The sequence below is a fragment of the Camarhynchus parvulus genome, chromosome 5 (assembly GCF_901933205.1).
Source record: "Camarhynchus parvulus chromosome 5, STF_HiC, whole genome shotgun sequence".
NCBI classification, from domain to species: Eukaryota; Metazoa; Chordata; class Aves; order Passeriformes; family Thraupidae; genus Camarhynchus; species Camarhynchus parvulus.
The window spans coordinates 18639714-18663249 of record NC_044575.1 but is presented as its reverse complement, the minus strand read 5'-3'; the positions used below and the strand labels follow the sequence as shown (position 1 = coordinate 18663249).

The window sequence follows — 23536 nt, the reverse complement described above, 5'->3', positions numbered from 1 at the left end:
AGATTAATGTGAATCTGTATTTACATTACATAAAAGGGAACTGCTGTGGTATTTAAAAAAAGGCATCAGTGAACTACCATGAACTTGAGGAGCCTCCTATGACTCCATCACCCATGGGAAGAAATTGCTCTTCACTAAAATATTCTTTTCATTCTTAAAATTGAAACATGAAGCAAATGGTGAAGATGGTGGCAGAGGGTTGCTGGCCACAGTAAAAGTTTGCCAAATGTTCCCTCCAGGTTGCTTCGCTTAAGTTAAAAAAAACTATTTTGGCAGTTGTACATGTGAGTGCGTGAATTCACGCCTTATGCTACAAAGAACCTAATCCTCCCACCCTCTACTTTCAAACTCTAAAAAAATACTAACTTCCCATCAGGACCAGTAGTACACTCCACTGACAATGTGACAGTTTGCAGCTCTACAGCAGTAACAAAAAAACATTTTGCTATCTTTAGGATCCCAAGTGTGAAACCACACTATTTTTAAAAAAGTGTAATCCATTTTATTATTTCTCAGCAGAGATGCACAATAGCAGAGAAAAAGAAATCAGATTTGGCAATACTGTGTAAAACCTTATGCTGTATATAGATAACACTCTTGAATAAAAGCAATTTTGATACTCATGGCTACAATGACTTGGAACCTGATTAGAAGGTTACAACTGATTTGCAATGGGCAGGCGATTTTTCTTTTCATAGATAAAGCAGCAAAGATATCAAATGTATTTTATAATTAACAGTATTAACTGTAAGCTTAACAAGACCAAGTGCAAAAGTGCTGCACCTGGGCTAAGGAAAATCCTGATGTGAACACAGGCTGGAGGGTGAATGGACTGACAGCAGCCCTGCCAAGAAGGACTTGGGGATTCTGATGGATGAGACTGGACATGACCCAGCAATGTGCACCTGTGGCCCAGAATGTCAAATGCATCCTTGGCAGCATCCAAAGCAGTGTGGCCAGCAGGGTCATGGAGGGCATTTGCCTCTTTACTCTGTCCTTGGGAGACCCCTAGAGTACTGCATCCAGCTCTGGGGTTCTCAGCACAGGAGGGACATAGACCTGTAAGAGGGAGGGCAGAGAATGGATCATAGAGCTGGAGCACCTCTCCTGTGAGACCAGGCTGAGAGAGTTGGGATTGCTCAGCCTGATGAAGAGAAGGCTCTGGGGTGACTTTACTGTGACACTTCTGTAGCTGAAGGGGATCTACAAGAAAGCTGGAGAGGGACTATTTACAAGAGCCTGTGGTGACCAGGACTTAAGCTGAAAAGGAGTAGTAGATTTAGATTGGATATAAGGAATAAATTCTTTAATGTGAGGATGGTGAGGCACTGGAACAGGCTGCTCAGAGAAGCTGCAGATGTCTGACCCCTGGAAGTGTTCAAAGCCATGTTGGATGGGGTTCTGAGCAATCTGGTCTAGAAAAAGGTATCCCTGCACACGGACAGGACGACTGGAACTAGAAGATCTTTAAGATCCTTTCCAACCTGAACAGTTCTGTGATTCTGTGACTGTCACTGTTGAGCCAGCTTATCTACACCTCAGGTATTTCACAGGTAGCTATAGTGAACTGGGCACTAATTACTGTGTGCAACATGCAAAGAGCACACAGGCATCCCACACGTGGCCAGTAGACAAGCCTATTTCCTTTTAACTTTAAAAACACTACCATTTTAAAATGTTTCTCAATTATTTTGTAATCTGAAGTGAGGAAACGGGATGCAGCAGATAAAACGTACAGACAGAAGTAAGCTACACAGAACCTCAGCGTCTTTGAACTAAATTGTTGCCTTAGAACCTCCCCAAGCAGCAATCAAGTAACTTTATGCTGCTTCACAGCTACACATCTCAACTCAACAACAGATAATGATTTATTCAGCTAATCAAAACTTGATTACTTGTATGTGACAAGAGCAACTCTCCAGACAGAAACCACTGCCTGCAGATGCTGCGTTATCACACAGCCATCAGTATTTTCCTGACTTTGATTATAAACCACCTTAAACTCCTCTGTTGTGGGTAATTTTGGTAAGGGATATTACAGCCACATCAGACAGCGCTGTAAAACCAGATTCTTTTGATGAATGCATGGTGAGATGCAACATTTCAGTAAAGGCTTCACATGAAGGAGATAAGGGTTTTAACTTTAATTTACAAAGAAGGACTGATTTGACAACAACATGTAACACAAGCTGGATGGCACCAGGATCTGATTCCTTTCACCCAAAGAACTGATATAAACCCTAACCCTGTTAACACTTACAGTTATTTTGCATTACTTAACTGCTGTTTGAACCCTACAGTGTTTTCAGTTCTGTTCCCAATAGGAAAGCTGCCGAAGGAAAATGCATCATTTGTTGGTTCACAGAGCTCTGGAACAGGGCTGTCTTGCAGAACAACACAGAAGTTTCACTTCCTCTGCTTGCTTTTTCCTATCTATAAAAAAAGGCTAGCACTTGAGTAATATTGTCAGTATAAAATGCACTCAACAGTCCAGTATGTCAGAACTTCTCCAATTCAAAACTAAACAACTATTTAAGTTACTGAGTTATGATACAAAACACAGCCAACTGCAGAGCATTCACTGCACCTATAAAAAGCCCTTGGGTCACTCTTGCTTTTGGTCCCTGTTTAACAAGGCAGGTGAAAGAGCTGCTATTCCTAAACTGCTAATGCAAACATAGAGAAAAAGAGACTAAGACGTGCTTTATTTTAAAGGAAGCAATTTTATGGGTTTTTAAGTAGTGAAATTAGCCCAGTAGGAAGCATCAGAGGTTGCCTCCAATATAGTAAACTATCAACCACTTACATGAGTAATATTTACACTGTAGTTAGCAGTAAGAGAGAAAGGACAATGCTAAAGCAAAAAAAGCCAAGGGAGTCTGCTGCCGTGAAGGTTTCCTTCTAATAGGGTGAAAAAAAGAAAGCACTTCAGAGCTGAATTACTATGAGACGGTGGCCTTTAATTCTTGCCAGACACTAAGGCCCTAAAGTAATCTTTCATGGTCTAGGAGTCTATGTTTTAGTCCTTCAAAATCACCACAACGCAGAGATGTCAGAGGAGAGCATGGACAAAAACCCTGGTCTTCAGACATTCAGTAAACCAGTTTCTAACTAAGAGAAGTATTTTCAGAAGTTACTGCTCACTAAAGAACCCGAACAATACCACCATACTAAAGGACAAAGTGAGCACAGTTTCAGAGTTGTTAATTTACTCAGGATGCAAACAGACAGGACAGAACACCACCCTTAAGGCACTTTAGTAGCAGTACTCCTCAGGAACAACTGTGTGCCTGATGGGCTACAATCCCTCACTCTATTCTGGGATACTACCTACCTGTTCTTTTTCTTTCAGTGGTGCCACTGATTCCATCCAACTGTAAAACCTGTCCAATTCCAAGCTCTCCAACCAGGCTATTTACTGACCTCCATCAAGAGGATTAAATAATTAGCACCACAAACCCTTTTGATCTCCCTGCATAAAATGCTATCAAACATAAGCAGCTATTGCACTTGCCCCTACTCATGTGTAATTGAGCTTCAAATGAAACATTCACCATGGTCACTTAATTACAAATCTTATTATAACTACTAAGTATTTGGTTGCTTAATCATGAGTAAAAACAAGAGCTAATTTCAGTTTGAATTCCAAGTTTGAGAGCTGTCTGAGTAAGTGGCAAAAAGATCAGCAGCTGCCTTACAGCATCTTCCCAATTAATGCTGATGCTCATTTCATGCATTGCTTAATATCCAGCTTTGCTTAAGAATTCTGATGTTTTTTACCTACCTGCAAGAAATATTCCAGGTCAGCCTGGAGATGACAGGAAGCAGCAAGAAACACAGCAAGAGACTTAAAAGCACTCTTTGATTTTGATATGCAACTAGAAGTCCACAGGTCTTCCATGTGTATACGTGCATCTACTACACAACATACAACTACCTTCATTGAGAAATTCCTAGCTTTCTGCTATGTATTCTAGTTATCTAGAAAAAGAGGTGTTAATTTCATTAGATTTTTACACAAATTATTATTGGGTTCTAAATAAGAATGAGACATCTAAATACTGGTTTGCTGGAATTCTAGCACACGACAATGTTTATTAACATTAATACACAAAATCTTCTGACAGCAGCTTTTCATTGCCATGACCCTTTCAGGATGCTAATTCTGGTAGAATATTTCTCTCTTCCTAAGTTCAGGTCCTGCTGTTAGATTTTCCCCTTCCACATACTAACACACTCCCCACCAAAAGTTGCCAATATATAAAATAATGCCTATTTATCACTGGAGGGGTATCGGGGACAGATGAAGGTGATACAGAAACTCCATCATCAGAAGGCATGAAAAGACACTTTATTATTAGAAATCTATACTTCTTAGAGAAACAATGGTGGACTTAAGACCTGATTGGCCTTTAGGAATCTTCCCTCACACTACTGGTGAACTATGAATAGCACACTCTGGAGAATTATATCTCTAAACATTGGTTACAGAAAGAGAGATAATAATTGTTTTCATTCTTTCCTCTAAGTTTCCCAGGCTCAGCCTGTGAGAAATTATCTCTATCCTTTCTTCAACCAAACTGAGAATATCCACACCTATTTATCATCCTGTAAGGGACCCACCTGTTTAGAAGAGGCAAGGGGATCTTTGGCAAAGACTGGCCAACTCAGTGAGCAGGCATTCAACTGAAGGACTCAGTGTGTGAGGTCCAAAGTGGCAACATTCACTACATCACATCCAGCTGGGGAATAAGCCAGGCCAACCACAGCAACAACAAATGTTCCTGATCTGACTACCAAGATGAGATCTAGAAGGAAAACTATCTCAAGGGTGTCTGTGGCTTTGGTGGATCCTCCTGCATCCCTTCCTCCAGGAAAACCTGCAGGAACCATTACTTCTCTGAAATGCCTGTACACCAACACACAGCACAGGGAAAAACCAGGCAGAATTCGAGATCTGTGTGCACATTCTCTGCAGTTACAGAGACATAGTGGCATAGCTCACGACTGGAATGCTATCATGGATGGCTACATCCTTTTTAGGAAAGAAAGGCCAGCAATGTGAGGTGGTGGAACTGCTCTTTATGTGAGAGAGCAGCTGGGATGTACCAAGCTCTGCCTCAGGTTGGGTGAAGAACCAGACAAGAGCTTAGAGGTAAGAAGCCAACACATAAGGGACAACATGGGTGACACTTCTGTGGGTGTTTGTTATAGGCCACCCTGTCAGGAAGGGGAAGTCAATGAGGAATTCTCCAGTCAGCGGGAAGGAGCCTCACAGTCACAGGCTCTGGTGCTCATGGGGAACTTCAGCCACTCTGATCTCTGCTGGAGAAACAACTTGTGGGCAGACAGGAGCCGAGGAGGCCCCTGCAGAGCACTGATGGAAACGTTTTGACACAGGTGGTGGAGGAGCCATTGAGGAGAGGTGTGCTGCTGGACCTTGTACTGACAAACAAGGAACGACTGGCTGGGGATGTGAAGACTGGGGGTAGCCTTGACTGCAGTGACCATGAGATGGTGGAATTCAAGATCCCAAGTGAAGGAAGGCAGGCAACAACTGGAATTAGAGCCTGGACTACATGACAGCTAACTTTGGCATTCTCAAGGCCAAAGGAATCCGGAGGAGAATCCTATGAGTTATGGCCCTAGAAGGTGGGAAGGTCCAAGAGAACTGGTTAATACTCAAGTAGTGCTTCCTCCAGCCTGCAGATTGTTTAATTTCTTATTCATAGGGATGCACCAAAGGGGGCAGGTGCATCCCTATGAGTAAGAAATCAAGTGAAGAGGACAAAAGACCTGCATGAATAAGCAAGGAGATTCCGGCAAACCTCAAACAAAAATAAATAGTATCTAATGTGGAAAAGGGGACAAGTCACTTGGGAGGAACACAGGAACACTGTCAGAGTAGACAGGGAAAGCTATAAGAAGAGCTAAGGTCCACTTAGAATTAATGGGCAATGGATGTCAAGGACATCAAGGGCTTCTTCAAGTACATCAACAGCAAAAGGAAGACTAGGGAAAATTTGGGTCTGCTCATTTAGGAATGAAGTGAGTGCCCTGGTGACAAAGAATACAGAGAAGGCTGAGATATTGAATGCCTTCTTTGCCTCAGTCTTTGCTAAGGGCAACCCTTGGGAATCCTAACCCATGGAGGCAAGAGAGAAAGCCTGGCTTTCCCTTGGCTGAGGAAGAACAGGCAAGAGATCAGGCAGACTTGACACCCACAAATCCATGGACCCCAATGGGATGCACCGACACGTGTCGAAAGATGCTACTGCTAAGCCACTCTCTATCACCTCTGAAAGATCAAGGAGAACAAGAGAGGTACCTGAGCACTGGATGAAAGCCAGTGCCGCTCCACCTCTTGCCTTGGTGAGGCTGAGTTGGGAGGATTCTGTCCAGAGCTAGTGCTGCTCAGAGAAGTTCTATAGTCTCCTCCTCTGGAGATATTAAAAAGCCACACGAACATGATCCTGTGCAATTGGCTGCAGGTATACCTGCTTTAGCAGAGGAGTTTGACTATGACCTTCAGAAACCCATTCCAATTCCAATCATTTCATGACACTGAGATTCTGTGACTCCTCCTGTTTCCTTTGGAAGAATTTAAAATGCACTAGATGGATATGTAGAGTAAACTAGGCCATCACAAAGGTAGACTGTTAGTCCTGTTTACAAGGAAAGTCAAACTCCCAGATAACACTCTCAAACAAATGCCACAAGCCTCACACTTCCACTTTTCACACAGATGTTAACACTACTCAGACCTATGAAGTATTCCATCTCCTGTATTTCTACTAATTATTTTAACATACTAATTTTATATTAACGTATATCTAATTTAGCATGTTCGTTATGCCAGTATAAACCTCCATTATGCCCACAGGGGATCACAGATCACTTAAAATAAGTCAGTATTTGACAGCTAGGCAACTTTTGCTGCTCTACTTAGAGTAAGGGATAGGCCTAGGGTTAGGGTTTTGAAAACCACAAAGCCCAGGGCTCCAGGCACACTGCAGCTGCAAAAGGCATCCCAAGGGGAACACGGAACTGCCAAGACGTGGCTCCCTCCCTACCCTTCTGCTTAGCACCAGCCTCATCCCCACGCACCTTGTACTCCCTCACCTAGGGTTAAGCTTTTTCTTAGTGTTCGGGTTAAGCCTAGTTTGTATCAACCATTTGTCTGTCTTGGTACACATCCATTTGCAGCAGAGGCTTGTCATCAGTTACACAAAGCCATTGACCAAAGTTCACAGCCACCTAACTCTCTGGTAAGTACTTTGAGCCTTATCACAGACACTCCACACTTCCCAAAGTAGCAGACAGAGGTTTGATGAACTGAAGACTACAAATTCAGTTGTAATACTTTTGAATTGTGTTACAATCATAAGGTTGTAACAAAATCCTCAGATATGAAAAAGTGATTTCAATGCTGGAGTTCTCCTTTTAATATTTTTTGGGTTTACTTAGTTTTTTTTAAGTGCCAGGTCACTAAATCACTTACTTGCAAATAAGAAACAAATGAATACTTATCTTCTCTAAAAACGAGTGAGCTTTGGTATAAGACCACTTCACAGCTATTTAGCTCACACTGCCTATAAGCTGTTCACTAGCAAGACAGAATAGAGCTTATCAGCAATGGTATTTTCTCAAAGCTAAAAGATAGACCTGGTTAGCAACTACAGACTGCAGCAACTGAGATGCCTTCAAATTTATTTATGATGGGGCAATCCAAAAACTTGTTGCAGGTATGCAATCCTGGATCTTAATCCCAGGAATCTGAAAGCATCTCTTCTAAATATCACCCTGCTCCTCATCTTCTGTAGAATTACTCTTAGTCTACACCTAGCTTTAACTGATGCTTTAAGCATAATTTTCTAGGGCTGCTGAATATTCAAAATCAGTAGTCTTTACTGGTGGGTAGGATTAGTCCTGCCCAAGTCCTGGCCCACTGCTGTATTTCTAGACCTCAACTGGTTTAGACAATCCCTTCTGAATGAGGCAGACATATCTATTTTCTTTTCTAGCAAAACACCACATCTCATTCTTCAGTGCACTGAGCTCTGCTTGTCGAATTGAAAGCCTAGTATTTAAAAGGATAGGAGCCAGAGTTACTTTGTGCCCTTTGTTCCTGTACATGAAAGCCATTCATTAGACTGACCCCGCTAAGTGGTTAAATCCAAGCAAAATGTCTTCAGCTGTAATAACTGCACCATCATAATAAGCACTTATTAAATACCTTATAAAGATTGTAGCACTCATTGTCTTTACAAGATTTTTTCTCTGTCTTTAAAAGTAGCTATTAAAGCTGGTTACTTATTCTTAGCAGTGTGGAAGTCATGATTTTGACTGCTCTCAGAGCAAACCTTAACAAGGTGAGGACACACATCTAAATTCAGACTGTTGCCAGAATGATCTGTGTTGTTAGTAATGACCATTTAGTACTAAATTTTGCCTTTGCCTCTATTGTAATTTTGGGACTTACAAAGGGAAAAGCACATATAATGTGCCTTAGTCTATCAACTTGTGAACTTCCTGTAGAGCTGACTCAAAGTGTGCTCTTGATTGAGGGCAAACTCCATGATTTACCTTTGTGTTGTTTTTTTTTTAAGCATTAAATCTAAAGGCCGCCTCCTGAAATATACCCTGCATCAAAGAGGGCAGGACAAGGCAGTCTGACACTCCTCATTTGAGGCTTCCAAGCATATGACATGGCTTTGAAGCTGTTGCATCCCCCACTCAAACCACCTTCTTCCTACTGCAGCCCGTGCCAGCAAGTGTAGGAGTTCTTGCACTCAAGAGCTTCTCCAATGACAGACAAACTTCCTCAGACTTGACTTTGGTTCCAGTGGGATTTTTCCTTTTTCAAATACTTTCCAGCCCTCAGATGCAGTTGTTAAAAAAATATCTCCTTTGTAGAAGCTGAATGCAATTAAGTCAGTTAAAATTCACCTGAAAAAAACCTAGCTAATCTGCTTTTGTTCTCCAAGAGTTTCAGTTTCCCAAATGAAAGGGTTTAGAGCACAGTAAAATATTCTTCACATGATCTAGGAAACCCGGGCTACTAATTGCAGAGCGTGGGTTTCACTTGGCATTCCTGTGAAAAGACGCTTTCTCTCTCTTTCCCAGGGCCGTGTGTAGCTGATCATTACGAACCCGTGCCCTCGCTGCTCCTCAGCGTAGGGAGCTCCAACACCTGTTGCAAGTGAACACCAGAGGGAGCAGTAAACATTTGTCTGGTAAGAAAGCTTCATATTGGAGATGGAAAAAACAAGGAAAATAAGGTACAGCAAACCTCGGGGAAACTTAAAAATGGTTACTATGTGCTGAACTTTCAAACTACAATATACCGCTGATCCAGTTTAAGTCCTCACCAGTGCAGAGACAATGAAGATTTAGAGCAAGCATGCAGATACAAACACTTTGATGCAGGCTTACTTGTGACATGTCTCCCACCCCAGCACTCCACACCCCGACGACACCTGATCTATAAAATCTTCTGAGACTATAAAGCATTTATCCAAAATCCTGTGTGCGTTTAGATAGATTAAATGGAAATGCAAACATACTCAACATAGAAAAGAGACACAGAATGGAATGTGACAAAATAGGTCATGTTTACTATACATAAACACACAGTTCCAATTCTACAGGGTAAAAGCAAGAACATAGTTAAGAGACATACAAGAGAAGATGAAATCAAAGATTAATATGCTAACATATCAGCAATTAACAAGTAATTACAGGACTATCTCAAATGTTATTCTACTTACCTGACAAAAACAGTTAAAAATGCTTCTGCATTCTTGCAAAACCAGCAACAGAAGCATGGCCACAAGTGTAACCAGAACACATTCCCACCTCCCACCTTCATCCTTGCACTACGGCATGCAGCCTACCAGGTGTAGAAGTTCCTACAGTGTTTGTCACCAGACCCTGCTTTCAGCAGCGGTGCCAAGGGCTTAAATTTCCTGACACAAACGGAAATGTTCTTACCGGATCTACTGGACACTTGGATTAAACTGGTTTCTCAGATTGCCCAAATACAAGTCACAGTGTTTAGGACCTTGAGAGTGAGCCTGCTGCTGTGAAACTGCAGAAAAGCTTGGCTCACCACACCATGCTGAGCACAACCCAGGATTGCAGGTATTGCAAAACCTTCAATTCCGATTGCGCTGGACTCCCTGCAAGCATATGCGTCTCAGACAAAGAGACAGAGCTGACCTTTAGCGGAAGCCTGCTTGGCAGGTGGCTTCAATACCTGTCTGGGGAATCCTAATTATAATGGACCATTTTCATGCAGTACTTCATTTAATAAAGGCATTCTCCCCATGGAGGAGACTTGCTCTGTCTGAAGGACGATCAGAGATCACGGCTTGATGACAATGGATTGCTGGTGATGAAATGAGCTTTTTATTACTACAGTTCCGGATGTTCCTACAGACCTGGCTCCTGCTAGCCAGCCCAGGAGTGCATTGGCAGCACATCTTTACAAGCATGGATGATACTCCATTGTTCAGACATCTATACAACCCAGTCACAGCTTTTAGCATTGACTCAGAAACCTGCTTTACCTTTATGTTTGTGTTGAATGAGCAACAGCACCAACCGGAAGCAGAAACAAGTGAGACAGAGGTTTCAAACGTGAGAACACACTGCCCTGAGGCTACCCTTGCACACAGGTTTCTTCTAGCCCACAGCCTACATTCTTCAACCCTCGGATTAACACAGATAGTCACTGCTTCACTGTGTGCCACTATTTGCTCATAGCTAAACATACAAATCTGGCATCTCTCAGAAGAGCAACAAAGGAAAATCTAGACTCCTGGGTATTTGGTATGTCTCTAATTCTGGCTGCTGTCATGCCAGGCACTTAGCGTGGATGATGTGCCATGCTCTGAATCCCCACCATCTGCTGCTCGTTAGCTGACAAAGGCAGCACATGCCATCTCCCCACTAGCTGCAGCTCATTAGTGACAAAAGCCATTCTGTGTTCACAGTGTTCTCTCTGTAATAATCTAATACAAAGATGTACAAAGAGGCAAAGGAAAGAGGAAACCAAGATGACAGAGTAAATTATGAGCTTAACTAAGAGTATTAATGCACTCTTAAATCTCAAGATGAGAATCCTTCCAAGAGCAAGACACAGGTCTTGGCTCCAAAGGAATAGGTCAGCAGGTAGGTATAAAAGTCAGCACTAGAGATAATCCATTTACCTCAAAATGTTTCAAAGCATGCAAGCACACATTTATAGGCTCCTTCCATTCAGGCTCTTTATTTTGCAAAATTTTGTACCTTCCATTCCCGATAACAGAAAGAACTGAGTGCTGACAGCATGCAGCTCCCAACCTGACCAGGGCAAGCACTAACACCAGGTATCTATAAAGCCTGGTATGCAACCAGGAGGATTTAGGATCTGTGCAACCAATCCCTCCAAACTTCACAGGAAAGTCCTGTTGGTAAAGATTCTGCATTTGCAAAGAAGAGCCTCAGCTTCCTTTATAAATCATCTACGCAGGTGAAAAGCAGTAATAATAGCAACACTTCAAAGAAATGTGCGTGACAGATACTGGACAACAGACTGAGGAGCAATCCAGTCGATGAGAACCAGAAGATGGGAATGAACTACAAAACAGTTCTCCACTGGGAGATACACTGATGACAGCAGTTTACTCAAACTACAGAGAACTGGAAGTACTCACAAAACATTCACATTGATATGGTAAATTAATCCTTTTCAAGCTCAATTAGTTGCTTGGAGAAAGAAACAAAGCAAGGTTGTTCTTCAAGAAGTAGTTCTTATGCACTACAATGAGAAGTCACTGTCTCAGCTTATTCCCTCCCTTTCATGCTTTTCCTCAACCCTCTTCCCCAGATAAAACCAGGTAACATTTTTCAGTCATCACATCGCCATTAGAGAAGGTAAGAGTATGAGAAACGTTCTGTGCACTAAACAGCACAAAGACAGCTAGCATGGGATGCGTTAAGGTGACCAGTTAGGAGCCCAGAGGAAGCACAGAAGATAATAGATGGTATGTGGATGTGTGTGTTCTGGCAAGTGTGGGAGACGACGGAAAGGCCATAAGCAAAGTGACATGGTTAACAGAGACGGTCCTGCAGAAGAGACAGAAAAGGGACAAAAGGAAGAGAGGGAAGAGTTAAGACGTGAATGGACAATGTGCAGGCAATTCTGCTTTGCATCTTATTGCCTCCTCACACAGACCATCACTTTTCCACCTGCTGGCCACAAAAATCCAGAACCAGACCCAGAGTTCAAAGTTTTCCTGTTTAAAGGGGGGCAGACAGGATGAGATGCTAGAGCAACAGAATTGATAAAATATTGTTGGACATCCACATTCAACTGTAAGACAAATGAGAAGAGAAAAGCTTTGCAGATAACCACACACATGTGCATGACTACTTCCTCGTGGTCATGCCACAACGCAGCATACTCATCTTCACAGCAAATGAACCCTGTAACCAGGCTCTGACTCACACACATTTTTAAGCAAGGTTAACACTTTTCAGTGTGAAATAGTTACTTGATGAGGAATCACAGACAAAGCAGCTTAAAGTACAGCTGTGAGTAGTAACACACTGGGAACTCAGCCATCTCATGCTGCTAATGCAACTCCTATGGCTTTGTGCTCACCATCAACAGCTCAGCTACTGCAAAGCAAAATCACAGCAGAAAACAAAGAACTCCAATTTCACTGCAAGGTAACTTTTACGAAGTAGAACCTGTTCTGATGGAAGGAAAGTAACAAACTGTAGAATAAAATGATGAAAAAAACTATATATACCTATAAGGCTGCTTTTCAATGCCTTATCTCTGAGCTAGGAACAAATCTAACACCAGATTTGGTCTGTATAAGCCCATCCAACCTCTGATTACTTTATAACCTAAAAGACTGGTTGGAAACGCTACAAATGTGGAGATTCAAATGAGCACTATCTGCATTCTGTTTTGGCTTATCTGACCTGTTAACAGCAGGCCAGCATAGGATTCACATCGATTGCTCTCCCTGCAAGCCTCTTTTGTATGCTAGTTTTACATTTGTGAGGGTGATCCAATAACAGATAGATGTATGGCAAGAGGAAAGAACAGTCTAATTATCTCCATCAATTTGTGCAGGATCAAAAGATCGTTCATCCAGGAAACTGTCAGCCAATCAAGCCGGATAGAAGTATTTGAAAAAAAAACCCAGGAAGGACAGTTCTGCAGCAACTTAAAATTCAGAGCTGCAGCATAGCCTACATCACAGAGGTTTATTTGAGTCTGTGGTGACAAGAACAGCTTTTATGAACTGCCATTTTACAGCTATTTATATTTTATTGTCAGTTACTATGTTTATTACTGTCTGCAATTCATCAGACCCAACTGATTTTGGTAAGGAAATTTTTGAACAGAGTCACAAAGCATATTTTCTTTTTACTGATTCCTGAGGAAATACCCAGTCCAGCCTTCATTAGGAAAATCTTCATAAACATCATCTAATTGTATCAAATGAAAAAATTTACGCAAGCCAGACAACGACAACATTCATAGAGACACAGAAACTCCTGGTGTGTATCCTATAAATACAAAAAAGTACTGTCATTCAGCTTGTTTTAAAAAGTAGAAGCAGCACACCAAAAGTCATGCCAGCAGCCTATTCAGGAGCCAAGTAATGAGGAACCTGAGTCACACAGCTGTTGTCATCAGGAACATCTCACTGAAAGGTACAGGTTGAACTTTAGATATTTTTATTCTTGCCAAAGCTCCCACTGATATAATTTTCTGCTAGGGTTTACACAGATATGCATGACACTGATCAATCCTTGCAACAGGCCTATCCTTTAATGTCAACATTTTAGTGTGAAAAAAAATTAAATTAACCTGTCTTCAAGGCTGCAACACAAGCCTGATGCCTTACAAAGACTGAAAAGCATTAGATACTTCATACAGATAGTTTTAATTCTTTAGAAAGTGGGCAAAGCTCACTGGCCTAAAGCAAAACTATATATGGAGATTTACACAGCACAGGTATTAAGGCCCCATTATTTAAAAGGGACGGATTACTGGGGTTAAAGTAGATGAATCAAGTTTTAAAAAGCAAGAGCATTTAACAATTCACGTATTTCTAGTCAGGTAATTTGAAAGAAGCTACTCCTTTTCCCTTCTGCTCTATCAGCAAAGCTAATGCTGTCTTGGAAATGTCCTGGGAAAAGTAAGCTTCTTATAAATTCAGTTCAAGTGTAACAAAAACCTCTGTAAGGTATACACATAGAGAAACCACATTTGCTACATGAAAACCAGTAATGTCTCAGAAATGTCTCAGTTGCTCTAGAATCACATGAAATTTCATTTTTTTCACTCTTAAGTGGTTTTCAAATCACAGCATTATGCTACAGCATAATTTTGCTGTCTGGTTAACACACGTAGGCTAGAAATTTTCATGTTGTGGCCGAGTAACTTCAACTAAATCTTGCTTAACACTAAGAAAGAGATGAAATCACAGATGAGAACCAGATCAAACTTTTTTAGCTCTCTAGAACTAGAAGTTCTTTAGGAAGGATTAAAACTTAAAAAAAGCAATTAGCAAATTAATTTAGCCCACTTTTTAGAAAGTTATTGTTAAAGTTCATAGAGTTAAGAATTGCATTTTGATTGGAGATAACAAAAATCACAGGATACAGTCAACAATTTTGAAGTGGAAGGAACTAGGTTTGATGGTAGTGAAGGTCAACTTACAGCACTACACCAGTGTGCTGAAGCAGTACATACAAGATACCTAAAAATCACAAAGTATCATGGAAGAATTGTAAGTCAAGTCCATCTCAATTTATCCATCAGTTCAGGTACCTCGCCAAGCGCTGTATTAAAACTGGACACTGAAGAACATTAAAGACCTGAAACACTAAAACCTGAGTGTTTTTTCCAGCAAGATCCAAATGAGGAAAGTGGCAGCAGCTTTGTTCCTTCTCTAACACAGAACACAGCAGTAACACCAGTTAGCCAAGCCCTGTGATAAAAAGCATGATAAGGTCACAGCAATGGTCACTTACGGCATTCCTTCTCATCACTATCGTCAAAGCAGTCTGGCAGCCCATCACACTGCCAGGCCCCTGGGATACAGCGTCCATTGCTGCACATGAAGTTTCCAGGAATGTTGCATTCATTCGTGAAGTTATTCCCAGGCAACAGTTGGCTGTCTGCGGGAAATGAAAGAGAGGTAAGTTCATTGAGGATTTAACAAAGGCAGCAAAAGCTGTCACTGAACAAGCTGTTTATCAGTGGTTGAATGAAGATTAAACAAATGGACCCTGATCCTGGTTATTTTGTCATCCTATCAGTATCCTGTGCCTGGTACTTAGTAGCACTTTCTTTTTCTTAAATTCTCATTTTATGTTCTCCATTCTCACACACTATTTTGCCAATTTCTTCTTGCTATTTTCTTTCTAGGAACACACATGCAACCTCTATCCTGGTCAAAGCAATGTTTATTTTCAAAAAATTCTCTTTTCTTCACAGGGTCAGTCTAAACAGAATTAAAAAAATGAGGCTACATAAACTCAGCTCTATCCTCCCATGCTTTTGCCATATTAGTACTTAGCTTGCAGAATATTTTGTTGTTGTTGTTATTAGCCAAGGGCTATGCACAAAGTAACACACTGACTAATTCATACTAGATTTTCAATTAAGTTTTAAATATAGTGCTTCTGGTCAAAGTTAGAATTGAGTTTCTTGGTGTCAATACAGTCCCCTGGCACAATTTGTCCACAGGCTAGTAAGGCAGCTGGCACACTGAGTCTACCAAGTGGAGGGGGGACAGTAGCAGGATACTGGAGATCAAGAGAGAACAGTGAGAGAAAGAAACTTAGAGATCTGCTGTCAAGGGTAGACACAGCATTAGTCAGCCATTTTAGTCTACCCTTTTTCTTATTTTGTGCACTTTCTTTTGGAATGCAGATATCACAGAACCATGAACGAAGACCAGTGAAGGAAGAACAATGACACCCAATGGCTTTAATAAGCATCAAAATGGCATGACCTGTCACAGAGCTGGGAGGAAGCTGCAATACAAGGCAGAAACTGATAAAAATAATATCCTTCCCCTTGTCTTCCTGTCATGTTCCAGACTAGTCAGGCAACATACACTTGAGTAGGTAAAAAACCCCAGAAATACAAACCTTCCCAGATAAGGATGTCCTAAAAACATGTCCCCTGTGCCAATCTGCATACCTTCATGGGTCAGAACCAGGAAGAACAAACTAAGCTGACACTAAGCTTAAACACATACCTATCACTTATCTATTTTGAGGATAACCACATTATTTTTGGAACTCTGCAGGAATGGCAGAGCTGTAGTTTGTTCCCTCCCCTGCCCATCCCTACATCATCTTGGAGTCCAACTCCCTCCTCTCCCAGGAAGGCCTGAACACCAAGGGCAAGGAAAACTATTATGAACACAACATGGCGAATGCCCCATTCTTCAGTGCTGCACAGGGCACAGAGCAGATCACAACTGCCAGCATAAGAAGTTTCAGGTAAGCCCTTTTTCCTAGCTCATTCCTGAAGCCCCAGGGAGGAATCTGCTTTGTACAGGCACCTTTGGAGAACACATCTACCAAAATAGTAAGTTTTATAGCATGATTAGTGCATGAGGCTTTTCGGAAACTTCTGAATCAGCCAAACGTAGATTGTTCTCTCCCCTCCCCCACAACGCATCACAACGCTCCATCCATGACACAGGCAAAACTGCTAAGTTTCACATCACTATTTCAAAAGATACAGAGGAATACTTCAGGAAGGCAGTCTCTTTAAACCTATGTCTGTCTCAAACAATGTACTTCCATTCAAATGTTATTTCTTGCAAATGGCTGACTTTCCTGGGGATGTTTCAAGAATCTGCCAGCACAAAGCAGATGCCTTAATGGAAATTTGCCCTGAGCTGTTAAAAGACAACACAGTTCAGAAAAAAAAGGTGGAAATAAGGTCTCCAGAGCCACCTGTAACCCTCATGCTGTATGTAGCACCTTAAAGAAAGAAAATGACAGCCACCAAAAAGCATGCCCAGGCATGCAGCTGGCAATTAGACATCTTTTAGCAGTGTCATTCAAACCTCAGTTTCATTCCCTGGATCACTGCTCTTCCCATGGAGAAACAGCAGGTTTGCTCTCCACGCTGTTACAGCCTGCAACACACTGGCACAGACTCATCACCATCCCAGTCAGGCAGGGCCCTCACTGCTCCCAGCAGCTCCTGGGGAAACGCTATACCAAACTTTGCCTCATGCCTGAGTCCCTGACTTTAAATCAGCAATGGCAACAGTTTGTCCTTAGCTACTCATGCCATGCAACACTGAACAGATACCACACTGCCAATCAGCACCCTCAGCCTTACAGCATCCCATTAACTGAGTTCTGCACTTCTGTGTTCAACCAGCGAGGACTTTGATGCTGTTGAAGGCAATTTTTTCCTGTTACAACAGTAACCAAACACATTCAGCTCAGTCTTTGTATCACTGACATGTACCTGCTAAGTAATGACCAAATGGCAATCGACACATTCGAGCTGCAGGGTGAAGCTCTCAGCATTTGCACAACCTTTTATTAGCAACTTACTCGCAGAGCATGAACACCACCTCTGCCTGCCACTGGAGAAAACCTACCACAGTAATACAAAATTACAGGATGCCGTTGTCAGATCAAGATTGGAAAGAGATACCTCGGTATTCTTTGCAATGCAGAAGTTCAGTCAATGTACTCAAGCTAGTTATAAGGCATGTAAGAACTTCAACAGTAGAATCTAACTAATTCCCTTCTCCACAATCCCCCCTAAAAGCAGTTTCAGGTCAGTATGGTGCTAGTGGGAAACTTTTCTGGTAATTTTCTTAACTTTCATTAGAATTTACAAGTTTTTAGATACTACAAAACAAATGTCCTGGCCAAGAATAAATCTTGTATAAAACAGCTAAAACAGCTTATTCAAACTTGATATGAGAACTAAAAATTACCAAGGCTTTTGCTCTTTCAGAAGCTAAGAAACTAAGGCAGTACATTTAGGCAGCAACATCAAAAAGGCATCAGCCTCATGGCATCTCTCTCCATTTTTCTGCACTACCTTTTTATCTAACCTCATATATCTCTCATCCAACCTGCTCCCTTTCCACATGGAAGCAGCACCTATCTAAAATAAATCCTTCTGTGAACACTTAAGTGGGATTTCTTCTTGACTTGGGCAAGTTGCTAGCTAAGAACCAGCAGCAGGTCTCACAGCCACCTGTCCCAGCTACAGAACTGCCTTTGCTCTATGAAGCATCCTGGTGTTCCCAAGAGAAAACACAACTGGATACATCTCAAGCACTGTAACACCTTCTGTGCAGAATAACCAAACATCAGCTCCTATCAGATCTACTACTGTTATCCTGCTGAAAAGTTTCAGCCATGATCTCCACATTCCTTTAATGAAAAAATTTAGACCAAGCCAACTAATTTTAGAAATGTTTAGAGTTTCAAAAAGCACGAACAAAAAACAACTTCCCTAAAAAAGCATTATCAAGTCCCTGTTCCTTTTAACAATTCCTTTAAATAGATGCCATACTTCTACCCTATAGATTGAAGCAACATTTCAGGAACACATATCAAATTTTGTCACCCAGTAAGTTATTTACAGGATTTCCTTTGTCATATAATAACCTTATCCTCAATATTCTTTTAAAGCAAGGATGCATTATTAACTCTTTCACTGAACAAACAAAAGATAGAGGCAGATCAAGATACCTACAGACAGCCCTACCCAGGCTTTGCTGAGGAATGGGAACATGGGAACTCTGACTCAATCTAGTTTCAAAGCAACCAATACTTCTCTTATAACACGACCTTCATCAGCTCCTAGGAGACTTGCATGTTACAGAGAACAATTTGAGAGTCACAGCCAATGCGTCTAGAATCTTGGTTCGTGCATTACGCCATGCCCAAAAAATCCACTGGTGGATAAAAAACTGTCAAAACAATGGCACATGTGGAACTGCTTTAAATGGTATTACCCATTCTGCTTCCCTCACACTTTGCAAGTGTCCCCTAATGGATCTTAAAAAAAAACCCTCAAAGAAATCCTCAGTGTGGTCCTCAGCTCCCAGCCCTCAGGAATGTGGCGCTCCTGCCCACCCAGCACACAGCCCAATGCAGGACTGCACATGCACAAGGAGGAGCAGTGTCACAGATACCCACTACAGACATAGAAAGGACCAAAACACATCATCCTGTCCATTTTTCTAACAAGGTCCATAAAGATGTCAGGTTTTGTGTAGCCAACTTGCAGCACTGCCTGTTGGCAGGGGCAGAAACTCCTTCAATCTGGCAGAGCTGGCATTCCAAAGCTGACATATTTACCCTGCAGCCTCTTTGATTAATTTTGAATTCAACCCAAATAGGAGCTACACGGATGTGTTCAGTTAAGGAAAGGAGGAAGGAAAGAAGGGGAAAGTAGTCCATTTTCACTGCAACACATTGCTCACTTTAAGCGGCATACCATCTGGGCTGAATATAAAAAAAACGGACTTGTGTTTCACTCTGAAGGGGACTGAGTAAGGAAAATCAATCTGTTTTAGCAGCCAGTGCAAAAATGTTGGTATCTAAATATTTAATATTCCCCAAAAAAGAATCAGGGGAAAATAAATGAAAGGAAAAGTCATACTGAGCAAGCACTTCACAATGTATTAAGAAAGCAAGTCAAGGATATCCTTCACAAAACCACCTTTACCTGAAAGCACTCCAGAGAATTGTGCACATTACAGAACAGATCATTACTGATCACACAGCTTTGTATCAGAAAGTATAATCAGTAAGAGCAGGCAATCAGCTTGGCCAAGGAGGTTTTGAGGAAGAAATACAGGACACACATGTGTTCATTGCCCTCAAGAACAATGCCAGTAACGTCAGCTTCATGGCAACAGGGATCCATCACCAAGGATGAAGCATGAACTCTTCACTGCCAAAGCTTTGACATGTATTTTGTGGGAATCATGGGATCTTGACAGGATACTTTCAATGGATTGCGGCTTAAAGCTTTACATATGTGAAGAGAATTATTTTGATCAGGCTGGTATGCAGCTGTGAGGCTGAGGGTTACTGATGATACTTTCCTGTCACACCATGCACATATTATACTCCATACTAATTTTTAATTCCTGCTTAAACCTCTCCCAGGTATAAATCCACACTAGGTTTGATTTAAGCACATCAGAAATCTGTTTTTAACTCTACTGAAATCTGTAACATGTTATGAAAACAAATGGAGAGAGACTAAAGCAAGTCAGTAACTGGAATTTGCAGCAAGATGTCATCCAAAGACATACCTTCAATACCTGCCAATCACCAGCAAAACAGATCACAAATAAAGAAAAGCCAGCAGTAGTAGCAGACTTTAACAAACATTATTTGATCTTCTTCTGTCACCTTAAAGGACTGCAAATAAGCACAGTCAAGTGACTGATTTGATCCCTCAGAGAACACAAAACTACTTCCAGTTGTTTCTGCATCCAGTTGTTTCTGTGAATTTAGCCGCACAGGACAGATGTTTCTTTTCATACCTCTTTACGTTCACATGAAGCATGTGACTCACTCCGTGTCTACTTTACAGAGATCTAATGCAGGTGATGCATTCAGAGGATGAATTCAAAAGCTGAGCATGAAAAAAGTGCTTTGCCTATAAACTTCCGTTTAATATGTGCATGCACAAACTTCACTGGCAATAGAAGTATGTTGTCAGCAAGATAATACCAGTGGCATTAAGGCAGACTTGGATTAACGCTCACTGCACTGAAACAAAAGGCAGAGACAATTTGTGCCTATGGCAGAAAGTCAGGACTCACGCAGTCACCCAGAGAGACTGTGGGACAAACATGTTCAACCTCTTTATTACACTTCACCCCTTGTTTAAATGAAAACAAAGTACTAGTTTTGAAGAGGAAGGCACCCATACTGAATTCAAGCACATAGGGTATAAATGATTGTTCATTAACAGCATCAAAAGGGTAAGGAAAATACATCAATGAGGGTGAACTTTACATTCCATCTCAAACAAACACCTTTGGTATTACCCAAAAAGTTGTTTGCAGCTCAATGTTCATAAGTGTATCATGTAAATCACCAAAAATGCCAGTCTTCAGTTTAATCTGCTTTCCTGTGCACTGCTGCAAAGGTCCTTGCCAGAACAGAAGAAAAGCATGCCTGTGCACATTCAAGCTGGCTTTGGGAAGCAAAGAATAAGACAAGAGCTCTCTTGCTCTGCAGTGAAACCTCTGACAACACCTAAGCCATCTGCCACAAGTAAAGGACACCTGCCACTAATTATCTGACAACTTAAATCCCCTTGAGTAGTTTTAATCCCTATACTCCCCTATCCTCATTTAAACTGCCTGATGATTACAGTGCTTGTGCTATATTAGAAGTTCCGAGGGTTATTCGTAAGGGCAGATTGACAGTCCCACTGCAATACAAGTGCTCAAAAACGTTTCTTCACTGAAGCAGCAGGTAATTAGTGATTACTCAAGGAACTGCTCATTGATCAGGTTTAACTTCCCCTCCTTCAGTTTTCCATGAGATGAGGTATATTTGGTATCTGGCATTTTCAAGATTTACCATGGATCAGTCTTAGCCAAAAGACCAGAAACTACTACGGTAACTTCAAATTAAACACTAAATATTACTGAGGCAAGTCAAAGACAGTGGGAAAACCATCCCTCTCAGAACACTAAAATGGATAGCTTCTTTGAATTTAGACAGAAAAACTACTGCAGCAAGGAACACTGACTACTACTCAATGTCCATCATTCACCCAGTAATTCCTCACTGCAAAACCTGACTTTGTTGAACTGGAGATCAATTAATCCATCATGGTCTCCACCATAAATAACACAATATGCATAGAACAGAATATCTTCTGTTAAATATCTTACAGTGTTAGTTGAAGCAACTGACACATTCCCAGTAGTAGGTGGCTGCATTTCAGCACTTAGCCATGGAAGCACCTTAATTAAATATAATCTTCTAAACCATTCCCTATTAAACAACCATTTGCTTCTTCCTTGCAACAACACGTGCAGGAAGCGAGCTGAGGTGAACAGGCTTACTTTAATCCTGCACCCTTCATGGCTGGATTCTATATTTGGGGGACTGGGCATTTCACTAAAGCTTCCCCACTTGCTTGTCTCAGCAGCAGGGCAGCTGCTTGAGTATAAACCAAAAATACACCCCCCAGGTCTGCAGGCTCTCGGCACACTTACCATGATGGAAGAGAAACAGGCTGTGGGCCATTAACAGTGCAGAGTGAACACAGCTCCAAACTAGTACATGTTTAAATAGAAAAAGGAAGCAGAAATAAATAAGGAGGAAGGAATAGTTTAGATTACTGAACTTGGTCCACCTTGAAAGACAAGCATTCCCCAGCAAGAAGGTCAAATGGAGATTTTATGCTGCTCTTATCCAAGCTAGAGCTACCCACACACCACTTCCTTAAAGAAGCAGCAAAGATAAAAATTTTTAATATCTTTGAAGGACACCAACTATGTTAAGTCTAACAAGGGCAACTGCCAGATTCTGCACCTGGGACAGGGCAACCCTGGCTGTGTGTACAGATTAGGAAATGAGAGGCTGTAGAGCAGTGCCACAGGAAAGGGCCCTGGGTGCCCTGTTTATGGGAAGTTGGATCTGACTCAGCAGGGCCCTGGCAGCCAGGAGGGCCAACCCTGTCCTGGGGGCATCAGGCACAGCATCACCAGCCAGAAAGGGAGGGGATTGTCCCCCCTGCTCTGCACTGGGGCGGCCTCACCTCGAGTGCTGGGGGCAGTTTTGGGTGCCACAATATAAAAATGACATGAAGCTGTTAGAGAGTGTCCATAGGAGGGCCATGAGGATGGTGAAGGGCCTTGAGGCGAAGCTGTGTGAGGAGCAGCTGCGGTCCCTTGGTCTGTCCAGCCTGGAGAAGAGGAGACAGAGGGGAGACCTCATTGCAGCCTGCAGTTTTCTCCTGAAGGGGTAAGGCAGGTTCAGGTCTCTTCTCTCTGATTAGTGCCAGGACCCAAGGGAATGGCCTGAAGTTGTGTTAGAGCAGGCTTAGGTTGGCTATTAGAATAAGATTTTTCACCTGGAGGTGGCTGGGCACTGGAACAGGCTCCCCAGGGAAGTGGCTACAGCACCAAACCTGACAGAGCTCAAGAAGTGTTTGGACAATGCTCTCAGGCACAGGGTGGGATTCTTGGGGGGTCCTGTGCTGGGCCAGGAGTTGAACTTGATGATCCTGATGGGTCCCTTCCAACACAGAACGTTCTATGATTCTATGGCATGTTGCTACAACAACACCCTGAGGAAAACATCATTTTTGCCTCCGCAAAAACAAAAGACTAAAGGATTTGTGCACAGTTATGCAGAAAACCTACAACAGATCTTACGACAGAATTTAGATTTTATTATTCCTGTCTTTCATTTAATAATACACTTGTAATTACCTGGCATCAGTTTTTGTATCAAACAGATGTGCCTATAAGAAATTAAA

General features: G+C 41.8%; 1 protein-coding gene across 6 annotated transcripts in view; it reads right to left on the bottom strand.

Moving 5' to 3' along the window:
* Nucleotides 1-23536, bottom strand: part of LDLRAD3 (low density lipoprotein receptor class A domain containing 3) — a 108502-nt gene that overhangs the window by 58495 nt on the left and 26471 nt on the right. For 5 of the 6 annotated variants that reach the window (XM_030948723.1, XM_030948724.1, XM_030948725.1 and 2 more), the window contains exon 2: nucleotides 15046-15192. In XM_030948723.1, the coding sequence (XP_030804583.1) occupies nucleotides 15046-15192 (147 nt within the window). The remainder of the gene's footprint in view (nucleotides 1-15045; nucleotides 15193-23536) is intronic. The other variant, XM_030948729.1, reaches the window with a different exon arrangement.